The 19238-nt window shown below is 37.6% G+C and overlaps 1 protein-coding gene across 2 annotated transcripts; it reads left to right on the top strand.

The window, feature by feature from the left end:
* The first annotated feature begins 1258 nt into the window (after window positions 1-1258).
* On the top strand, window positions 1259-18975 carry pitpnb (phosphatidylinositol transfer protein, beta). Of its 2 annotated transcripts, XM_015006144.2 has the most exons (12): window positions 1259-1327; window positions 5719-5749; window positions 5972-6117; window positions 8152-8243; window positions 8447-8454; window positions 10127-10201; window positions 11091-11174; window positions 12859-12936; window positions 13033-13137; window positions 14286-14408; window positions 14598-14684; window positions 16583-18975. In XM_015006144.2, the coding sequence occupies exons 1-11, from the start codon at window positions 1308-1310 to the stop codon at window positions 14643-14645; spliced, it is 810 nt and encodes a 269-aa protein (XP_014861630.1). In that variant the 5' UTR covers window positions 1259-1307; the 3' UTR covers window positions 14646-14684; window positions 16583-18975. The 2 variants fall into 2 exon arrangements, with proteins under 2 accessions (XP_014861630.1, XP_014861629.1); XM_015006143.2 differs by lacking the exon at window positions 14598-14684 and having other exon boundaries at window positions 1274-1327.
* The last annotated feature ends 263 nt before the right edge of the window (window positions 18976-19238 follow it).

The raw sequence follows: 19238 nt of genomic DNA, 5'->3' as shown, positions 1-19238 counted from the left end.
TGAATTTTATTCAAAAATACTGAATACCTAACTCAATGTGAGGGATAGCAGTTTCTTCCAATCACCTTTAGTACTAAAGGGGTGAATAGACTTAATAGAGCTGCTGTATGGCAAGCTGTTTAGTAATTAATGATTAGACAAGCCTTCAAAGCAGATAAAAATAAAATTCTTTGTCAAAGTGAGTGAGCATTTTACCTCTGCAGAATGCAGTTCTAAAGTCCACATCGTGTGTGTGTGTGTGTGTGTGTGTGTGTGTGTGTGTGTGTGTGTTTGTATATATATATATATATATATGTACTTGTTTCTCCTGCCTCCCGTTTCCAGCGGTTCTTCTCGGCCCCAACTCTTCCTGGAGGAAGAGGAGGCTCCGAGCATATATATATATATATATATATATATATATGTGCAGCAATATATATATATTGCTGCACAGAACCCTCAAGCCCCCAGACCTCTGGTAGAGGACCCGAGCTCAGAGGATGAGAGAGACCACCTGCGGAGGGTGAGAAGGGAGTTTTGTGTCATCAGTTCATCTCTTCTAGAGAAATATGGTAGTGATCAGTCATAGCTTTGCCTATATTTTAGACATTAGGAAGATACTGCCTTATTGAGCAGTGAAATCTCAGACCTTTGAGCATTGACATTAGCTTCACATTTCTATTTTACATATTTGAAATAAAATTTATGTGTAACAAGTACATAGTAGATCTCAGAAAGGGAGTTGCAACTGGATAAAATTCATTTTGATGTACCTACAATTTACATATATTTTCAAATAGAATTTGTATTTTGACTATTGTAAAATACAAAATGTAATTGTAATTTGTGGAGATAAATTTTGATGATGGAATAGATTCCCATAATCTTCAGAGAGAATGAATGTAGGCGGCAAACCCAAGACTGCAGACAAATATACTTAAATGACAAAAGCAATTATATTTATTCTATTCGGATGACAGTTTAGACACTTGAAATGATACAAAATAGCGAACATTTTTCATTTTGACTTATAGGATGTACACTAATCATGTCTGATTTTATATCCAAATCTAACAATTAAATATTGAAACAACTTCAAATTTACATGGACTTTAAGATATTTGAAACTTTCTTTCTGGTGCATTTAGATTTATGTTTAATTTTCAAGTAAAATAACTCTAGTTTACTTTCAATTAAGATTTTTTACATAAGATTAATTTTATAAATCTCATCTTTATGATCAGATGAGTGGTTTGATTATATACCACAACGATCTGCCACAGTAAGAAGTTATAGTCTACTGCGCAGCCGCAGCCCAGGTGACGAAGATGGTGCTCATCAAGGAATAGTGAGTCTGAAGTGTTTTTAAAAAGATATATTTTACCATCTTTAAACCGGATATTTCCATTTTTGTATTGACATATTAGCATGAACTAAAGACCTGTGAGTCGTTTAAAGACGTCGTTGTCGGTATTTAAGGGCACTTTAGCGTGAAAAGGCAGCTTTGAGCAGGGTGGATCAGGACGTGGATAACGGGACACACCGGTCTTTTTTAGGCGTTGCTAGTGCAAGCTAGCGTTAGCCTCCAAGTTGTACCAGCGGAGGGAATAATTAGCTCCTTAATGGAAACGGCTTGCGCTAAAAGGCTGCCCTGGTTACCCACAGCCACGCTACACGTTTAGTTAGATAACAACACCAAAAATAATAACACAAACTTAATTACGCAGGGTCCAGTGCTGGGAGCTTGTAGCCTGTTAGCAACGAGCCTTATGTTTAAATTGCCGTAATGTTAAGCTGTGGTCTCGTGAGTGACAGATTAAGGCTGCTTCTCTGACGGATTTACCAGAAATGCTAGGTGGCACCGTTAGCTGCAGCAGCCGGGCTAGCTGCTAGCATGACAATTCCCTACACGCCTAACAGCTGAATTAAAGCTTAATGTCAAGGCGGAACTTCAACAAAAACGTTGTCGGGTCATTTAGTCTCGCTCATACTGTATTTGCGCCTTTTCAGTTAGCTTTAGGGTTACTTTGCTGTTACTTTAACAGGCGTTAACAGAGAGTTAGCCTTATGTCATGGGCGGCTAGGTTAACATGTTAGGATTTTAAGTGTACTGTAAAGACCCTCGGACTGTTGTATATTACTGCATCCTACTTAGTCATTCTCTTGGTTTTTTTTTTCTCAGTTTAATAAATTTTAGGCCTAAGCTTTACTTTGTGGCTAGCCCATACCTGCTATATACCTGTTGTTTTGAGCACAAACCAGATTTTGTCTGAACTCGTTGAGACTTCTCATCCAGATTCTCTGAATGTAAATCTTAAACAATGGAGGTATGGAGAAAATGTCAGTCATCACCACTAATCTAGATGCTAAACACTGGAACGTACTGTAATAGTAAGTCAGACAGGCTTGACACAATGGCACTTTTTATTCTGTGACTGTAAATGTGTGTGCTTTAAGCTATCCCCTCCCCTCCCCCCTCAGTTTATTCAATAGCACAGTTTGCCAGTAACTTTTAAAAATGTGCTGGTTGCAGTTGGGAATGGGGCCAGTAAGAAGTAACAGTATTTACTCAAAAATTAGACATAAAAATGCATAACAGTAACTTTTTTGTACAACAGAAAAGCAACACATATTTATGCTGCAGCATAAATGACACCATGTTGAATATTACAGTTAAAGCCAGTTGTCTTCCTGTCTTAAGCTGTGATTATTTTCATAGTTATGTTACACATCTGCTGTGAGAGCTGTCATTTCCAATGGTCAGTGAAGGTTTTACTCTCTACAATAAAAAGACATCAGAACATTAAATATTTATTTGTAGTTATGTTATCTATCCACTTCCAAGTTTCCCATTCATGCTTGGTCTCCTTACCTTGCACTCATGTTCATCTGCATAATTTAATCAAAAGTACAAACCACTCTAATGTTATGATCTCCCCCCGAATGCATCAGTGAAATGGAAAAACAACTAAAAGTCACGAAGGACTGATTAGAAAATACATTTGGGGGGAAAAAAAATCTTATTTCATAATTTCACATATGAGAAAACTGAGAAAAATCTTCCATATGAAAACTAAAATGAACTTTTGGTTAAAAAAAAAAATTAATTCTGCCCAATATCTTTCCCCTAAATGTAACGTCTGTCAGAGCAAACACACATTCTGCTTCAGATGTTTTTTAAAGCATATTTATCAATGAAACCACAGACAGATGCGAGGCGTGATCAATAGTTGATTTTCACAAGAGAGTTAAAAATGATTGTTGCCCTGTAGTGATTATATTTAAAGACACATTGTTTACGCTAACATCAAAGCGGTTATAGTGTGTAGCTTTGCTACTATCTGCAGTGAAGATATGCAACTACAGCTAGTTCTTTATCAGGAGACCAGTCTAAAGTCTACACTAGGTGTGAATAGCAGACATGGCGTGCTGTCAGAAATAGTAACCTTTTTAGCAGGAAATTTTTATGAAGTTCTGACTCTCAAACTGAAGCAAAACAAAGACATTTCGTGTGGTTTTTGTTTGACTCATTTTTTATTTGTCTGGCTTTTTATGTTGCTGATCTGGCTTTGATACCTCATTCATCACATTATAGACTTGAGTGTGTACAGAAGGTAAAACGATAAAAGGTAGCTGCTCACTGTGAATCACTTCTCTAAGTTGAAACGCCTCAGTTGCCATAAACGTGGCATATTTATCAAGAAACATGCATTAAAAAATGTAAATTCATTATTTGCGCAGTAGCTCAAGAAAGACTTGGCATTGACTCTATGGTGGCAGAAAAACAGCCAGAGATTTGTGGCTACTTTCCAATTTCTTGATACTGATTTTAGCCAAGTCCAAAATCTCTTTAGGAATTATGTGTGTGTGTGTGTGTGTGTGTGTGTGTGTGTGTGGGGGTGTGTGTGTGTGTGTGTGTGTGTGTGTGTGTGTGTGTGTGTGTGTGTAAAAAAAAAACAACAAAACATCCCTTTCTCTTGCTGTGAGCAGCCTCCAGGGTCTGATATACAAGGAAGAGGGCATATGGGCTGGAGACAGTGATGGTGTCCTGTCTACCATAGGAAAGTTCTTCTACTTATACAAGTGACATTACATTAATTAGTCGTCATATTCATGTCTTGATGCATGGTAGGTGTAAAACATCAACGCAGCAGTAGCTTAATTTTGTTCGCAAAAAATTGACTATAACTTTATAATTTTCAAACACTTTACATTTATGTTTATGAGAATCCCAAACTATTGCTACAATTCATCTGACACTGACTTAAGTTTTATATAAAGTACAGTGCAAAACATTCATTCATTTAAAAAATAGTCTTCGTTTCCCCCAAAAAAAATTGGCGCCCAGGGCTACTGCCCTTGTGCGCCCTTTCTAATATCTGGCCCAGACTGTCAATATTCATGTTCTAATAAGAGGCAATGTCACATTATGTAAAAGCCAAAATTATCTCAGTAGACATTTAAGCTGTGTTTAGCATCTTAGCTAAGCGGTTAGCACCTTTAGCTTTGCTAGCTGTAAGTAGCTATGTCCAATCGAAACCAGCAGCTGACTCTAGCTAACTCTGAGATTTCCTAGAGGTTGAAAGGTTCAGCTGAATTCTAAATGCATCTCTTTGTTTAAAAAAAGTGATCAGTCATGAAGTTTCTCACTCTTACTCACATTGACCAAAATCTAGCCAAGAAGCTAACAGTACTTTTTCAAATTATTTTGCACATGTAACATGTTTCTCCCTTTCAGAAAAGCTCTATAGAAACTGAAATATGCTTCAAAAACATAATTCATATTCATGTTATATGAAGGCTTTTTTTTTTTTTTAATCCATGTGGTATTCCTGATGCTTTCTCCTCATAGCGCTCCTGCGTTTTGTGCCAAAGCACAAAGTCAGAACAGTGGGTTGAATTTGATGAGTCCTTTGAGGCAGCAGAGCAGCTTGTCAAGGAGCCAAATTGGCAAGTGTGCAGTAGGTGGGAGGCACAGCACAACACTTTTACCACCACAAGGTTCTCGCTTCACGAATGCCATGCTTAAGTTGCGATATGTAAGCAGTAGACACGCCTTCAAAATCTTGCTGAGCAACTGAACCCCCCCCCCCAAAAAAAAAAAAAAAAAAAAACCCATTGACACCAGAACAGAGCCTGCACCTTTAAAAAGAGGAGTTTACTTACATGAATTTAGCTTTAGATGGCTAGAAAATAAAATTAAATGAAAAAGACTTTAGGAACAGTATGACAGAATCTTTTTAAAACAATACGTTTAATCAACTTATAACTAGACCTGTCTTATGTTGCTGGACGATAAATTCTCCTAGAAGTTATTACAGTAAATGATAATGTTTTTGAGACCAATTTCAAGTAATTTGATTATGGCAAAGTACACCTCTCATCAATTGGGAGGGGGAAGTCATTTCTGGAAGACATTCTAAATATTCAAAATGCATTTAGAGAAACAAACAAAAAAAAAAAACAACAAACAAAACAAAAAATAATAAAATGCATACTGAACTCTGCAATCAAAATTGCCCTTAAAACAGGAGGCTGGTTGATACTGAAGACTTTTATCATCCAGTCTTTGGTAGAAAGAGAAAAACAATCATGTAAACAGAAATTATGCATCTTGTTTAAATTTATTTATTGCGACAGGCTCACTTCTATCGCTCCTTTCCTGAGTTTTGTGACTTCTCATTGTTTTGGTTGTGTCTAACATCAGTTTTTCTACATCTTCCCTGTTTTCCTTCCCAGCCGTGTCGTGTTGCCGGTCTCTGTTGAAGAGGTGAGTGATATTGTCTTTTTGTGTTTTTTTTTTTTTTTTTTTCTTTTTTTTGGTACCAAATGCTTCATTTGAGTCAAAACATTTTGTCCAGTAACTTACAGCCTCTGGTGTCTTTTAGTGGAACTGCTGCTTCTCTGCTTAATCTTTACTTTTTGTTCTACTTCGTAAGGATTTGTGACATTTGCATTATCACTCTGCTTTTATTAAATTTTTTTCCTACAGTATCAAGTAGGGCAACTGTACTCTGTGGCTGAGGCTAGCAAGAATGAGACGGGAGGAGGAGAAGGAATCGAAGTTCTGAAAAATGAACCGTACGAGAAGGAAGGAGAGAAGGGACAATATACACACAAAATATATCATCTAAAGAGGCAAGTCTTGTTTTTGTGTAATTGCTCTGTTAAGTGTTGAAAATCAGAAAAACTACCTATGGGTCTTGACATATCATTAAACACTAACTTCTTTTTTTAGCTCTGAACAATTTAAATGTGTTGAGGAAAAGTTGGTGTTGGGGTTTTATCAGTCCTTGGTTTGTCAGAGCTTTTTAAATTCTTAAGGCCATGAAGGCGCTAAAGAAGGAGTTTCACGTCTTTTTTTTGTTGTTGCTTTTTTTAAATAATTTTTTATTCACCAATTTGTGCGTACAAAATAAACAGAAGTGTCAACCGAGAAAATGAGAACAAGCAACAACAAAAAAAGGTTTCAAGTTAAAATATCCTAACCTACATGTTAAACATTTCCATTGTTGTTGTGTTTTTCATTTGTACGGATTTCATGTCTATCACTGAACCCATTCTGTGAGTTGGCAAATTCTGTAGGCCAATATAAAATACCTAAAGTTGGTTTAAGATGCTTGTCATTAGGTGTGCAATTAATCTGAGTTTGTTTTCCAGTTTCGACTCTCAATAATTATCAAACAATCTTAAAAACAACAAATAAAAACATCATTATTAGAATAATTTTTCATGTTCTGTCCTAAGGCTCTCTGGAAAAAGCACTGGGAATTTAGGAATTTCTTCAATAAAATGGAATTTGCTATATAAAAAACCCAAGAATATTGCTGATTTTTTTTTTTTTTTTTTTTTTTACATAAGTGGGTGATTAACAAGCTTTGACTTTTTCTTTACTCTCACATTCCCAATGAAAAGACAGCCACTGACTGTTCTGCTCCTCACAGCCTTTTCAATATTAATTAAATGTTTTAAGTGGAGCCCTGATCAGTTCTGCTGCCTTTCAGTAAGACGGTCCAGGCTTTCAGGTCCAGCCTGCCATCTTCCTGCATGTTCTCCCTGTGCATTCAGGGGTTCCCTCCTGGCACTCCGGTTTCCTCCCACAGTCCAGAAACGTGACTACCTGGTGTTGCCCTGGAAACCAGTCCAGGGTGCATCCTGCCTCACCCAAAACATGGAAAATAGAGAAATACAAATAGAAACAAGATGAAATTTGAAATAAAATGAAGAGATTTCCACAGGCCCTAGGGTTTTTGTTCATTAGTTTGGGTGCAATACATGCAGTGTTTTTGAAAACTCCTGTATTAATTTCAGTAAATAATAGTCATTTTCAACATTTACCAAAATAATTAGTATTTTCCATAATCCAGCTGCTCTGTTTGACACTTAGACAGCTGTGTTATCCTTTTTGCTGCACACTAACAGAAACTGGAACGTGTGAGAAGCGAATCCATTAAGATTCATGTTTAAACCTGCTTTTGTGTCTTTCTGTTGACTGGTGTGATTACTAATTGCATTTCCAGCATTCCTTAAATGTTCAGTCAGCCAAACATCTAGTCTGTGCTGTGTTTGTAAGGTTTTATGACAGATGTGTTCTGCAGGACTCTAATCTACATTTGGTGGCCCGAGCTTTTCACAGTGTAGTTTACAACAGAACCCAGGATGAGTTCAGCAACATGCCTGAATACTTTCAAAGCAAAAGCAGAAAACTAGTGCATGAACAGAAGGAAGGAGTAACATGTGGAAAATGACAACACACACTTTATCTAGTTAAGTCTTAACAAGTCATGTCCAACACCAAACCTAATGGTGCACTGTGCAGCTGATCTTTACACAAACCTCTGAATGGCTGTCATGAACAGCTGCATAAATCTGTGAGTGGGAAAGAAATGTTCAGTTTAGTGAGGGAACAACCTTCACATCTATTTTAGATAAAATGTGAATAAATTCAGATTGAAAAGCTATTTTTTATTCAAGTCTTCCTGAAGAATCACAGTTCTGATCTGTGTTCCTCCTGCTTGGCTTAGTGATTAGACTTTAACACTAATGATTGCATTAGAAGTTGTTGACAATGATAAAATAGACAAGAGGCTGTTACAAACTACCCACTATAATATTTATGAATTTACATGTCTTATTTGTGTAAAAATGTTCTTTGTGTCTCTCTGACTGCAGTAAAGTTCCTGGGTATGTGAAGATGATTGCACCAGAGGGAGCATTAGTTTTTCACGAAAAAGCTTGGAACGCTTACCCATACTGCCGCACTAGTAAGTTCACACTGAACAGAAACAAACTCATGGTTACGCTCCACCTTCATAGTGTAATAATAATAATGACAATGGTGTAGTAATGGACTTGTTTGTTTGCATATCCTGAAACTCTGTTGTTGTTTGTTTTTTTTTTTTGGTTTTTTTTTACTAATGATATTTTTTCTCTTCCTTCTTTCTGCCTTTCCCTCCTTGCTGTTCAGTTGTGACGGTGAGTTTACGATCTTTTCATAAAGATTTTATTCATCCTGTTCACAATTTGTTGAATCTCATCTCTGGGGACAATAGAATGGAGTTCTGATCACTTTAGACTAGAAGAACCTTTCATTTTGTTTTGATACAGTTGCTGTGAAAAGTTTCAGGTGATCGAGGGATTGTTTTTAATAAGTTAAATGACGTCACATTGAAAAAGTTAGCATGCTGAGAAATTAGCAGCATAACTGATTTCTCAATTTTTGTAACATCAAAACTATCCAACTTCAATGTATGTTGTTTGGGTTTAAAATATTAGCGTAAAAGCTAATCTTCATACATAATTACAAAGTGAAAGTTTTTTTATATATAATATAAATATACCATGAAAACCAGCATTAATTTCTACTGAGTTCGCTTTACTCTAATGCTGCTAAATAAAATACAGTTTTACCAATGACCTTTAGAAGTTACCTAATTAATAGATTAGTAATAAATAATAGAGTAGAATAACTTGGGAACTAAAGTAACAAAAAAAACGTAAGTCTGTCTTATTTACATTAAATTTTCTTTCAGCAGGACTATGTGTCATATATTCTCTAATATGTAATTTTACACAGAAACAAAACTTGAATGTATCTCAGTGTGGGATACACTTGTTATCTTTGACTGTAATACAGCAGGATTCCCCAACTATCACCTATATTTAAATTTTCCAGGTCTTAAATTTCATTTAAGGTGACATTGAAAAGGTCTTAAAAAGTCTTAAATTTGACTTGATGAAAGCAATCACAATAACCAGAATGCTATTTGTGAGCTTTAGCTTCCATTAAAGCCATACTTAAAGTATTTCCAGTGAGGGTAGTGAAAGTATATTACTGGAGCTTAAAATAAACCATATATTCTATCAAATCCTTCGAAGTTTCAAAATTGCCAACTTTGCTGTTGTGATAATAGTTGTGATTTAATCCACTTTTCCTATTTCTGGAAGAGTTAATGTCAGAACATTCAGGTACAAGCAGCATCATAGAGAGTGAGGAGCAGAGCAGACAGATCAGGGAGACGGTGGTGGAGAATCAGGGTCAGGTTCTAAAACAAAGTGCCAGGGTTTGAATACATCACAGCTCTGTTCAATCCATGGCCTGAAAACCAAAAGATGTCAGCACAACAGCAGACCCACCAAAACTGTTGTTGGAGCAGCAGCATAACTAAAATAAATGGTATTCCATCTGTTTTATGTGTAGGAACTCTTAATCAAGCACTGTTTGATTTTTATTTTAAAATATTTATTGCCATTATTTCTACCTCTTGAAATGATCCATATAACCCCTATGAATGCAGGTATTTGTTTCCATTGTTATTTAACATAACCATGTCCAACTCCATTTTACAAGCGTTACTCATTGGCCAGCGTTCCAGTTCCCTGCAAGCTAACAATTGCTGCTGAGGTTTAAAATGGATCAGAGCTGAGCGATGCAACATCACTACTGTACTTTCAGTCCAAAGTCTGCTTTGCTAATTGGATTAAACTGTGGGCTTTAAGTGTGTCCCTCACGACCCTCCATTCGTTTTGTTTAGCTAACCCTCCGTGCTGAGATGAGCTCCGCTAGTCACCATGGGGCACGGTCCGTCTGATTATAGACCGACGCATTACGCGCCGACTGAATCTGTTTTCTGTTCTGCTTTCTCAGAATGAGTACATGAAAGACGACTTCATGATAAAGATTGAGACGTGGCACAAACCCGACATGGGAACAATAGAAAACGTAAGTAAGGAATTAATCAAGATTGTGAATGTATAAACAGTGGATTGTACATTTCTCCATAATGCGCCATAAGTCATGCTGCCATGAAACTTCTAGTGTTTTCTTGTTTCATGAGTCTTAGTCCGTTTTTAAACACACACCCTGTGTAGAAACTCATCCCAATAGTTAAAATATAAATATTTTCATTAATTTGCATCCAGACAACCTTTGCAGCACCACTTGTATCAACAAGAATTAGCTTTACTTTACAAGAGATTGGAATTCCCAAACAAAATACACTTTTTTTATTTTAGTCCCAAACTGCTCCCCTCCTGCCTCCCTACTCAGAGAGACTAACATTTGACCAGCTCTCCATCCAACAGGTTCTAAGATCCCTAAGTCTGCCTGAGTTTTACCCCAATCAGGACTTTTAAGGACTTTTTTAGCTGGTCTATAGAGGAAGACTAGCCTGGTTTCTGTGGACCCGCTTCATTCTGTAAATCAGTCAGACCAAGTGGCTATGTAGTCACCTGGGATTCACAGACCACACCCATCAACGGTCGCTCTGAATCAGGTGTTATGTAGTGACTCTTATGGAGCCCTAGGGGTGTTATTTTGTTTTTCTAACTTTAGGCCTAAAGCAACCCTTAAAAGTCTAATATGTGGGGTGCTGTGGTGATGCAGGAGTTAAGCACGGCCCACATGGAGCATCTAAAAGAAACATCTGTTTTCCTTCTGTAAAAGAAAACAGTCGTAATAATTCTTTGTGAGATGAACTGACAGAAGCAGACCATGTTAAGCATATTGCATACTTCCAGGTCTATCATTTTTAAGCCTTGGGATAGGGAATGATCTCGTCTATTCCTGACATCCTGGTTGCATTTTGATGAAGTAGTTGTTTTTGTTTTAGGTGCACGACCTGGATGAGGAAACATGGAGGACCGTAGACGTAGTGCGCATAGATATTGCAAACAAAGAAGAAGTGGCCCCTGGGGTGAGTCAGACTGCTTCTGATACGTCAGGGTTCAGTTAAACCTTTGAAGTGAAAAAAAGGAAATAAATTTAAAGAATATTAAATTTGAAGAATATTTTAATTGACCAACTTCTGATTGGTTTGTTAGCCTAATTCAAGGTGAAGAGCTTCTTTGGGTTCATGTTGGGTGTTTTGGATTGAGAAAAGAAATGGATGATTTTATACCAGAGTTCTGGATTAAGAAGAATAGTAACTGGAAAACTCTTCAAATGACAATAGAAATGTTAAAAGTTTCTATTGGAACAACAAAACAATCTAACAAGGTTACTGCTTGGTGAAACACTGAGCTTTACTTTTGGTCTAATTAATGATTGATCCAGTCACTTAGGGCAAATGTTACTCAAGGCTTGATTGGACATTCAAGATCCAATCACAACCTGTCAGCCTGTGCAGGTTGGACACAAAACAACAGTCTATTCAATAGCATGAAAAAGCAACTGCACAATTTAATAACTTATCTCTTCATTCTGCTTAGATTTTAATACATGATTTCACTAAAAAGGAATTCATTTAATTCCTGTCAGAGTTTAAGTTTTTAATATCTATCAATTAAGTTATTCTGCTTATTATTCTGTTGTTGCCAGAGTGTAAAGCACTTTAAATGGCCAGAGTCAGAGGTTTGTGAATGCACATTTTTAAAACTTACCTAATACCAAATCTGCTGTATTTCACCACATCAAGCAGAGCTGTTGTGCACAACAATTGCATTCAATTATATTTTGATATGTAGACACCATACTTATTGATTTCTGGGGGGAGATGGTTGATATGAAGTAAAAATTTGATCAAGAATCTGGGATGTTTTTTTTTTTTTTTAGAGGAAAACATTTTCTTGAGTGTTATCTATTGTCTTTTGGTCGTGCGAGAAAAGAACTTGGTCTTTCACACAGTGAACTACTTTTATGCAAAACTTCGATAGCAGCTTTGTTGGCCTGGTAACGTATAAAAACCTCGCCCTCTTATGATCTACCTTAAACACCAATTCATAACGTTTTGTTTTTTTTTCTCTAAAATTAGCCAACAGAATAATAAGTAGTTTTGTTGCACTGAGCAGAGAGAAAAGTTCCCCGTTTGAAAGGCCTTATTCTGATTGATCATTGCTGAACAGTGGTTGTTTAAAATCGAGCGGGGTTTGATAAAAGACATTTCACTGTAGATGCGTCTCTGCTGGCCCTGCCTTTCTTACATTGGTTCTTATACAGTAATGACTTAAGTGGATCAGCTTGTTGGACGCAGCTAAACTTAAATGTCCATCTGTTCCCAGTATTCACCTACTTTTTACAGCAGAGCTGACAGACTAAAGCAGAACCAAGACCTTGGATGGGGTTGGAGTAAAAAAATGAAATGGAGATTCATACATTTTCAAATTTCACTGGGCTTGTCAAACTTCATGCTAATTTGGGAATAATTAGATGGTCTGACTGCGCTTGACTTTTCCTTGCTGTATTTACTCTGTAGACAGGATTCTCTTCCTGGAAAGGTCAACCTTTTAAAGCTACAGTGACACAAACCATTTCCTTTCTTCATCACAATGCTTTCACAAGCTGTCGTCCATAAAACAAAAAAAAAAAACTGTCTGTTTTCTGCCTGCATTTTTAATTTGTCTGCAGCAAGAATTTGAACATTTTAGTTCTTTTTCTTTCAGGACTACAAGCCAGAAGAAGATCCCGCCCTTTTCCACTCCCCGAAGACGGGCAGAGGACCGCTGGGTTCCGACTGGAAGGTGCCTGCCATGAACAACGAGCACCATCGTGTTTGTTTATGGCCTGGTGACAGCTGTTATTGATCACCTCTGTTTTCCGCTGATGTGTCCCTCCAGAACGAGCTGAAGCCAGATTGTCCTTACATGTGTGCTTATAAACTGGTCACTGTCAAGTTCAGATGGTGGGGTCTGCAGACCAAAGTGGAAAACTTCATCCATAGGGTACCATACACTGCTCTTTATCACACATGCTCAAGACTTCTTTATGTTTCAGGCTACCCCTAGTTCACACGGTGAGATTTTCCTGCCGATTTTCCCCTTCAGAATTTCTTAAAGATGCCCAGATTATCAGGATGGCTCTAAAGAGATATTCCTGCTGTGTGTGCTGTGTAAAGAGAGATCTGGTCTGTTCAGAATGATGTCGGTACCGCTCTGATTTAAGGGTGTTTTCACATCCCATAGTCCGGTAGACTCACTTCAGTTTGGGACCAAAATTGCTACATTTGTTGCATTTTCATCTGCTGTGGTTCTCTTTCACAATGCTCTGTGTCAAACCCTTTGGAAAAACTGTTCCCCTCCTCACCTATGGTGGTGCTGCATCAAGAACCACTGAAGGAAATTGCACAAAAACCTCTGAAGAAGAAAGGAGCTCAACTTCCCTTTTCACAAAATGCAAACAAAAATGGAGTGGCGTCTGATTTCAGCGGCTGTAGGATATTTTTCATCTTTGGTAAAAGACCACAAACTATTTCTCTCACTAGCGCTAGACTTGTGTGTTTGTTTTGGTTGTATTTACCCAGAATGCCCTGCGCTGTAGTCCACGTCCTGCTTTTGGAGGTCCATTTCTAGAAATAAATATTGTCCACACACTATCACAGTTGCTTCTTCCCAGTCGACCATCTTTGTTTACTCCAAAGTCACGTTTGAGCTCGAGAGGTTTTGCGAGATTTCATGTCGGACAGCTGAATGTCGGTGAGTGAAATCAGTTTGCTGGATGCCACACATCGTTGTGTGTGGGGGATCTCTCAGGTTTGGGAAATCAGCTGATACTTTCAAAATCTTGCCGTGTGAACCAGGCATTAGCTGAGCAACATGATTTAATTTTGGGACTGAGGAAAAATGGTGAAAACCACAGTTTTCATTATTTATGTTTTTGTAAAACCCTTTCACCTCATTTACATTTCATCCTGCAGTTTTGTTCCACTTTTAAAATAAGTGGAAATGTTACAGTATGAATACTTTTACAAGTATTTTTAAAAATCTTTTCTGGAACAACAGTCCACATGCTTTATAGATGCCCATAAAGAGGAACTGTCATTTAAATCACATTTGTTCTGTCTTTTGTTTTCTTTCTTTTTCTTTTCCCACAGCAAGAAAAGCGAATTTTCACCAACTTCCACCGTCAGCTGTTCTGCTGGATTGACAAATGGGTTGGTTTGACTATGGAGGACATCCGGCGGATGGAGGAGGAGACCCAGAAAGAGCTAGAGGAGGTAATTCATTCAGACCTGAACTAGAACACACTGCCCTCTTTCTCTGATGAGTCACAGCAACTTAAGCAGACGTCCAGTTTGTTTTTCTCTCTTGGATTTCTAGACTTTTGTTGTAATTTCAGCAGCCTGCAGGAGACGACACTTCACAGTGAGCGTTCCTGACTTAACCTGCGTTTACTCCCTAATCAGATGCGTCAGAAAGGTGACGTGCGAGGCACCACGGCAACAGACGAGTAGAGGCGCTGCGCTGTAGGTCAGACACTAGAGGCAGGCTGAGTAAGTTTGTGGCCAGGAGAGGTGGCAGTGCTGCATGGACCGACCTCCCTCCTCTTCCTCACTCCGTCACCCAGCCCACCTGTTTCACTTTTTGTCCAACCAGACGTTTGTGCTTCGTTTTACCTCTGACATCGCTCTGCTTTTCACTAATAAACCCTGTTTTTCTACCATGGACCCACCAGTTTGTGTTAACCTGGTCTGAAAATTACATTTTAACAGGGCGGTTATTTCCATAAAAAAATGAGAATGAACTGAAAAACCTCTGCTGAAGATCCAAAGAATTATCCCTTGAAAGATATGTTTTAAAGCTTTAGATGTGGACACTGTGAAGTATCATATTTAAATCATTCATTTAACAGAAAAGCTGACTTTTAGGTTCAGATTTTTCAGATATTGATCTTTAAAAGGGGTAGATGCAAAACTATTTTGCATCTACAATCATGTCAGCATCAGGTTGAGCTGTTTTGCAGGAAATCCTAAATATAACTGGACAGATTAGGAGCCTCTGATGTGTAATTGGTTAGCGTTACTGAGGGATCCATATATGAAGAACAGGGTCATGTTCTGCATGTCTTTCAGTGTTTTAGTGTCTGCAGTTTGTTCACATCTTTCTCACTTCCATTCTAATATTTTCTTCCAGCTCATAAAGTTTTGTCCCATCTTGTTTTCTGCTGATCTTGTTTTTGTTTTCTTCCTGATGTTTTTTAATTGGTGGATTTAGGCATGGGCCAGTTGGACATTCACAAAGTATGATAACTTTGAGTATTAATATTTTAAATGTGTATTTTCTGTAACAATTTTTTTTACATTTTATTTTGATATGAAATCTTAAGCAATGAAGTAGAATGAATAGCTCCTGAATTTAGTATTGGTGTTTAAATGGAAGCAGGTTGCCATGGAAAACAGAACCAATCTGCTGCCTCCACCAATCAGAAAAAACTTGAGCTTTGTGGTGAATTTAGTGGTATTGGAAAATGGCTATCAGCCAAAGTTTTTGAGTCAAAAAGATAATTTTTAAAATCTAACATCACCAAAAGTTTTTTATTTATTTATTTTTTTCTAACCTACTCAACAATAAACTAAGTATGAATTTCTGCTTTTTTTTTAAATGGGATTGTAGATCCAACACTTCAAATATTTCCACCAGTCTCTCTTTGAGACTTTCATAATGGCTAATTAAAAGTTTAATTTAAAAAATAACTGCTTCTAAATATAGATATATGCATGTTTTAATCGTTTTTCCCACTTTTTTCATGGAATAATTCGACTGAACGATTTCAACAGAATTATGCAAAAAGTCCCAGTTATTTTCTGGGACTCGGTTGATATCAACATCCAGTAGAAGAAAACGTATCCATCCTCAAGTTTGAATTTGTTTTAAAATCTAAAAATGGAAATAACGGGGATTTTTTAAATAGCAAATTTCCTATAGTAAATATCAACTGAAAATTATACGTTTTATTTAACATTCAATGAGTTTTATTTAGTTGGACTGAAGGCAAAATGTCTATTTGGATTTGTAACAGTTTCAGACACCTGGTCTAAATTAACACTAATTGGTAGCCTTTCTTTTTCTTTTTTTTTTTTTCTTCTTTTTTTTAATTTAACTAGCTGACCGACAATGTGCAGCAATAGATTGGGGAGGGGCAGCAACGTGAAAGCTTTTTAAACAGCTTCAGGAAAACACCAGTGGTTTTCCATTCCTCCACACTGGTAGCTGGCCCATGCCTAACAGGAATGAAGCTAACCTGAATTTGCTTCCTTCAGTGGACTGCATGGGCATCGCCGCTAACAAAACATGCGCATTGACTTTTAAGTGTGCACACAACCAGCTAGTCGGCTTTCGTTAACCCGCAGAAATGCCGTTTCTCTCTCCTCTCTCTCTCCCACACTTCCAGCTGCGTAAAATAGGTCCGATTCGAGGCACCAGTGCTGCTCATGAGCAGTGAGGAAAATCAACCAAACCCTGTCATGATGATGTCATCAGAGACGCGCCCACCCCGCTGAGAAAATGGCCCCCCGACTTCGCCTCTTCTCGTCCTGTGTCACATATTGGGGGGGTTTGATGCGATTGGTTAACAGTACTGTACAGATCCCATCCACGTCACAAGCCTCCTGTTCACTCAGTTGACACACACACACACACACAAAAGCATATAAGAAAATGTAAGAAAAAAAATGTTTTTGCATACATGTATAAAAAAACAAAAAAACAACAAAAAAACATTTGCACAGAACATAAAATTGCCTGATATGTAATTGTTAGTTGATTCTAATGGGCTTTGTTTTTATTCAGGTCTGTAAACCATGACTCCAGAAGCCAAGCCTTTTAAATTAGAATGTTGTTTTCTAGCTTCACAGGTCCGCACCACAAATTCAGTTTATTTAAGCAGGTGTCGGACCGTTTACCCTGTCTTGTAATATAACTGTTTCTATTTTACTTCTCCCTCACTACTGTCTGTTTCGTTTTGTCCTGAAAGCTCGTTTGTTTTCCGCTCCTCTGCTTCATCCTGCTGTCCCATCTGTCTGACAGTTTGCTGGGAATATTTTCTCCCACTGTTTGGAAATCTGAGGTGGTTTTGATGATATCAAACATTTATTTTTCCTCCGCATTCAAACACATGTTTTTTGTCAAACAGTGGAATCTGTATTTTTTATTTTTTTTACCCTTTGCTGCATGTAGTAGCTGCAGTGCAGCTTTTCTCAGTTCTACTGAGTTCAGAGTGCAAGGGAGCACCTTCTACTTGTGTCAGCGTGAACGTTTGTGTGCTTGTCAGTGTTTTTAACTGCCTTCACTCTTAAAGGACTGTCTGGGTTTTTTTTTTTTCTTTTTCTTTTTTTTTTTGGAGTGGGATTGAGATGGATAGCTTCAAATCCAGGTTAAACCAGCCTTCTGAACTTTGCCTCATGCTGTCGCTGCATGGCCTTCTCTCCTACGGCTAGGGCTTTAACCGGACGGCTCGCACAGCCTCCACAACGAAACAAAGCAAAACTAAAGTGTGAGTGTGCATCGCTGCGTGCATGAATCGGGTTAGGGGTTTTTTTTTTTGTTTGTTTTTTTTCTTTTTCAAATAAATATATGTATGATTATGTATCCAAAACCAGAAATTTCTCAAATGTCAGAAATGGGTCCAGGCAGATCCGCCATGTTTGTTGGGGATTTTTTTTTTTTTTTCCCTCTCCATTTGCGTTTATGTTTCCAGGAAATGAGCCTAAAAAATTTTTTTATTCTGATTTAGGCCAAGTTTGGAAATGGCTTTGAAGCGATCCTGTTCGCTTCTTTGGCTACGTTACATGAGATTTTCACATCTGCAGGTTGGGGTTTAGGTGTTTGTTTGTTTTTTTAGTATTTTTATTATTATTTTGAGCTTGGGGTAAAATGTAGTTAGTGTTGTGGCTTTAAGGCTGGCGATCTGGTCCAAGTGTCTCTAAAATTGAGTTTTGTCACATAGTTACATGAAAGCTCGACTGTAGGCGTGCTCTTTATGAAATCCGATAAAGCGGACAAACTGTAGATATGAGTGCCACTGGGCTATTAGCAATGTCAGGTTTATTAATTTACAATATCGCTCTGATTTCTTAACGGCAGGTAAAATCAGCCCTGTGTGTAAAGCAGAGCCGACCGTACCTCATCCATGCTTATGAATGTGTAGCTCTACATGCATAAGAGGGACAGATGTCGATATCACCAGTACATGAGGACAAATGGTTTGACTAAAGCTTGATTTGCATGTTCGGTTTAAATTTTTTTTTTTGTTTTGTTTTTAAACACTTTATTTTCGCCAACTTTTTTTGCGAGTTTCTCGAAGCGCATCAGACGAGGTGGACAGTTAAAGGGGCGGACTTCCCCTCACAATCAGACTCTCCTCAGCTGGACCTCTGATTTACGAGACGAGGAGTGAAAAGCCTGGGAGTCTGGTCATGATGGGAGTGGAACCAGCGGAGTTATCCCAGCCAACGGATACTGTAAGGAGGAAAGGGGTTGGAGCATATATGGAGAAAAAAAAAGAGAGATAGATGGAGTCCAAAAATACTGTTTTCTTATTGTAATCATGAATAAGCACTTGCAAAATCTGTTTTTTTTCTATGTTTTTTTGTTTTTGTTTTTGAAAGACAAAGATTCACAATGTATTCAATTTTCTCTTTCTGATAAGGCAAACATTCAGGGGAATTAGTAGTGAATGTAAAACAATTAGTACCTTTTTCCTCGTTCATAGCTTTCAGGCTGTGACAGAAGGTCTAGACAATGGAGCATAACAGAATATCTAATAAATTTGAACAAGTAAAATGAGCAGTGTTTGACTTGTCTCCTTCATGAGATGATTGTTTTATTAGGAGTGCTTTGTCATTTTCTTTCACTTATAAACTAAATTGCACATCACACTTGCAATTTTCATTTGCTGACAAAAGTAAATTTATTTTACTTCCACATCACAGTAGTGTGTAGTAAACATTGAAGTTTATATTTTTATCAAAAATATTAAAGTGTGAATACTTTTACAATTTAGCAACGTTGAGAAAAAGAAGTACCTGTCTTAGCGTGGTGCTCAGGAG

The sequence above is a fragment of the Poecilia mexicana genome, unplaced genomic scaffold (assembly GCF_051168715.1).
Source record: "Poecilia mexicana isolate PSO_F unplaced genomic scaffold, ASM5116871v1 scaffold_12, whole genome shotgun sequence".
NCBI classification, from domain to species: Eukaryota; Metazoa; Chordata; class Actinopteri; order Cyprinodontiformes; family Poeciliidae; genus Poecilia; species Poecilia mexicana.
Note: the sequence above shows the minus strand (reverse complement) of the source record. Positions and strands in the feature narration are given on the sequence as shown.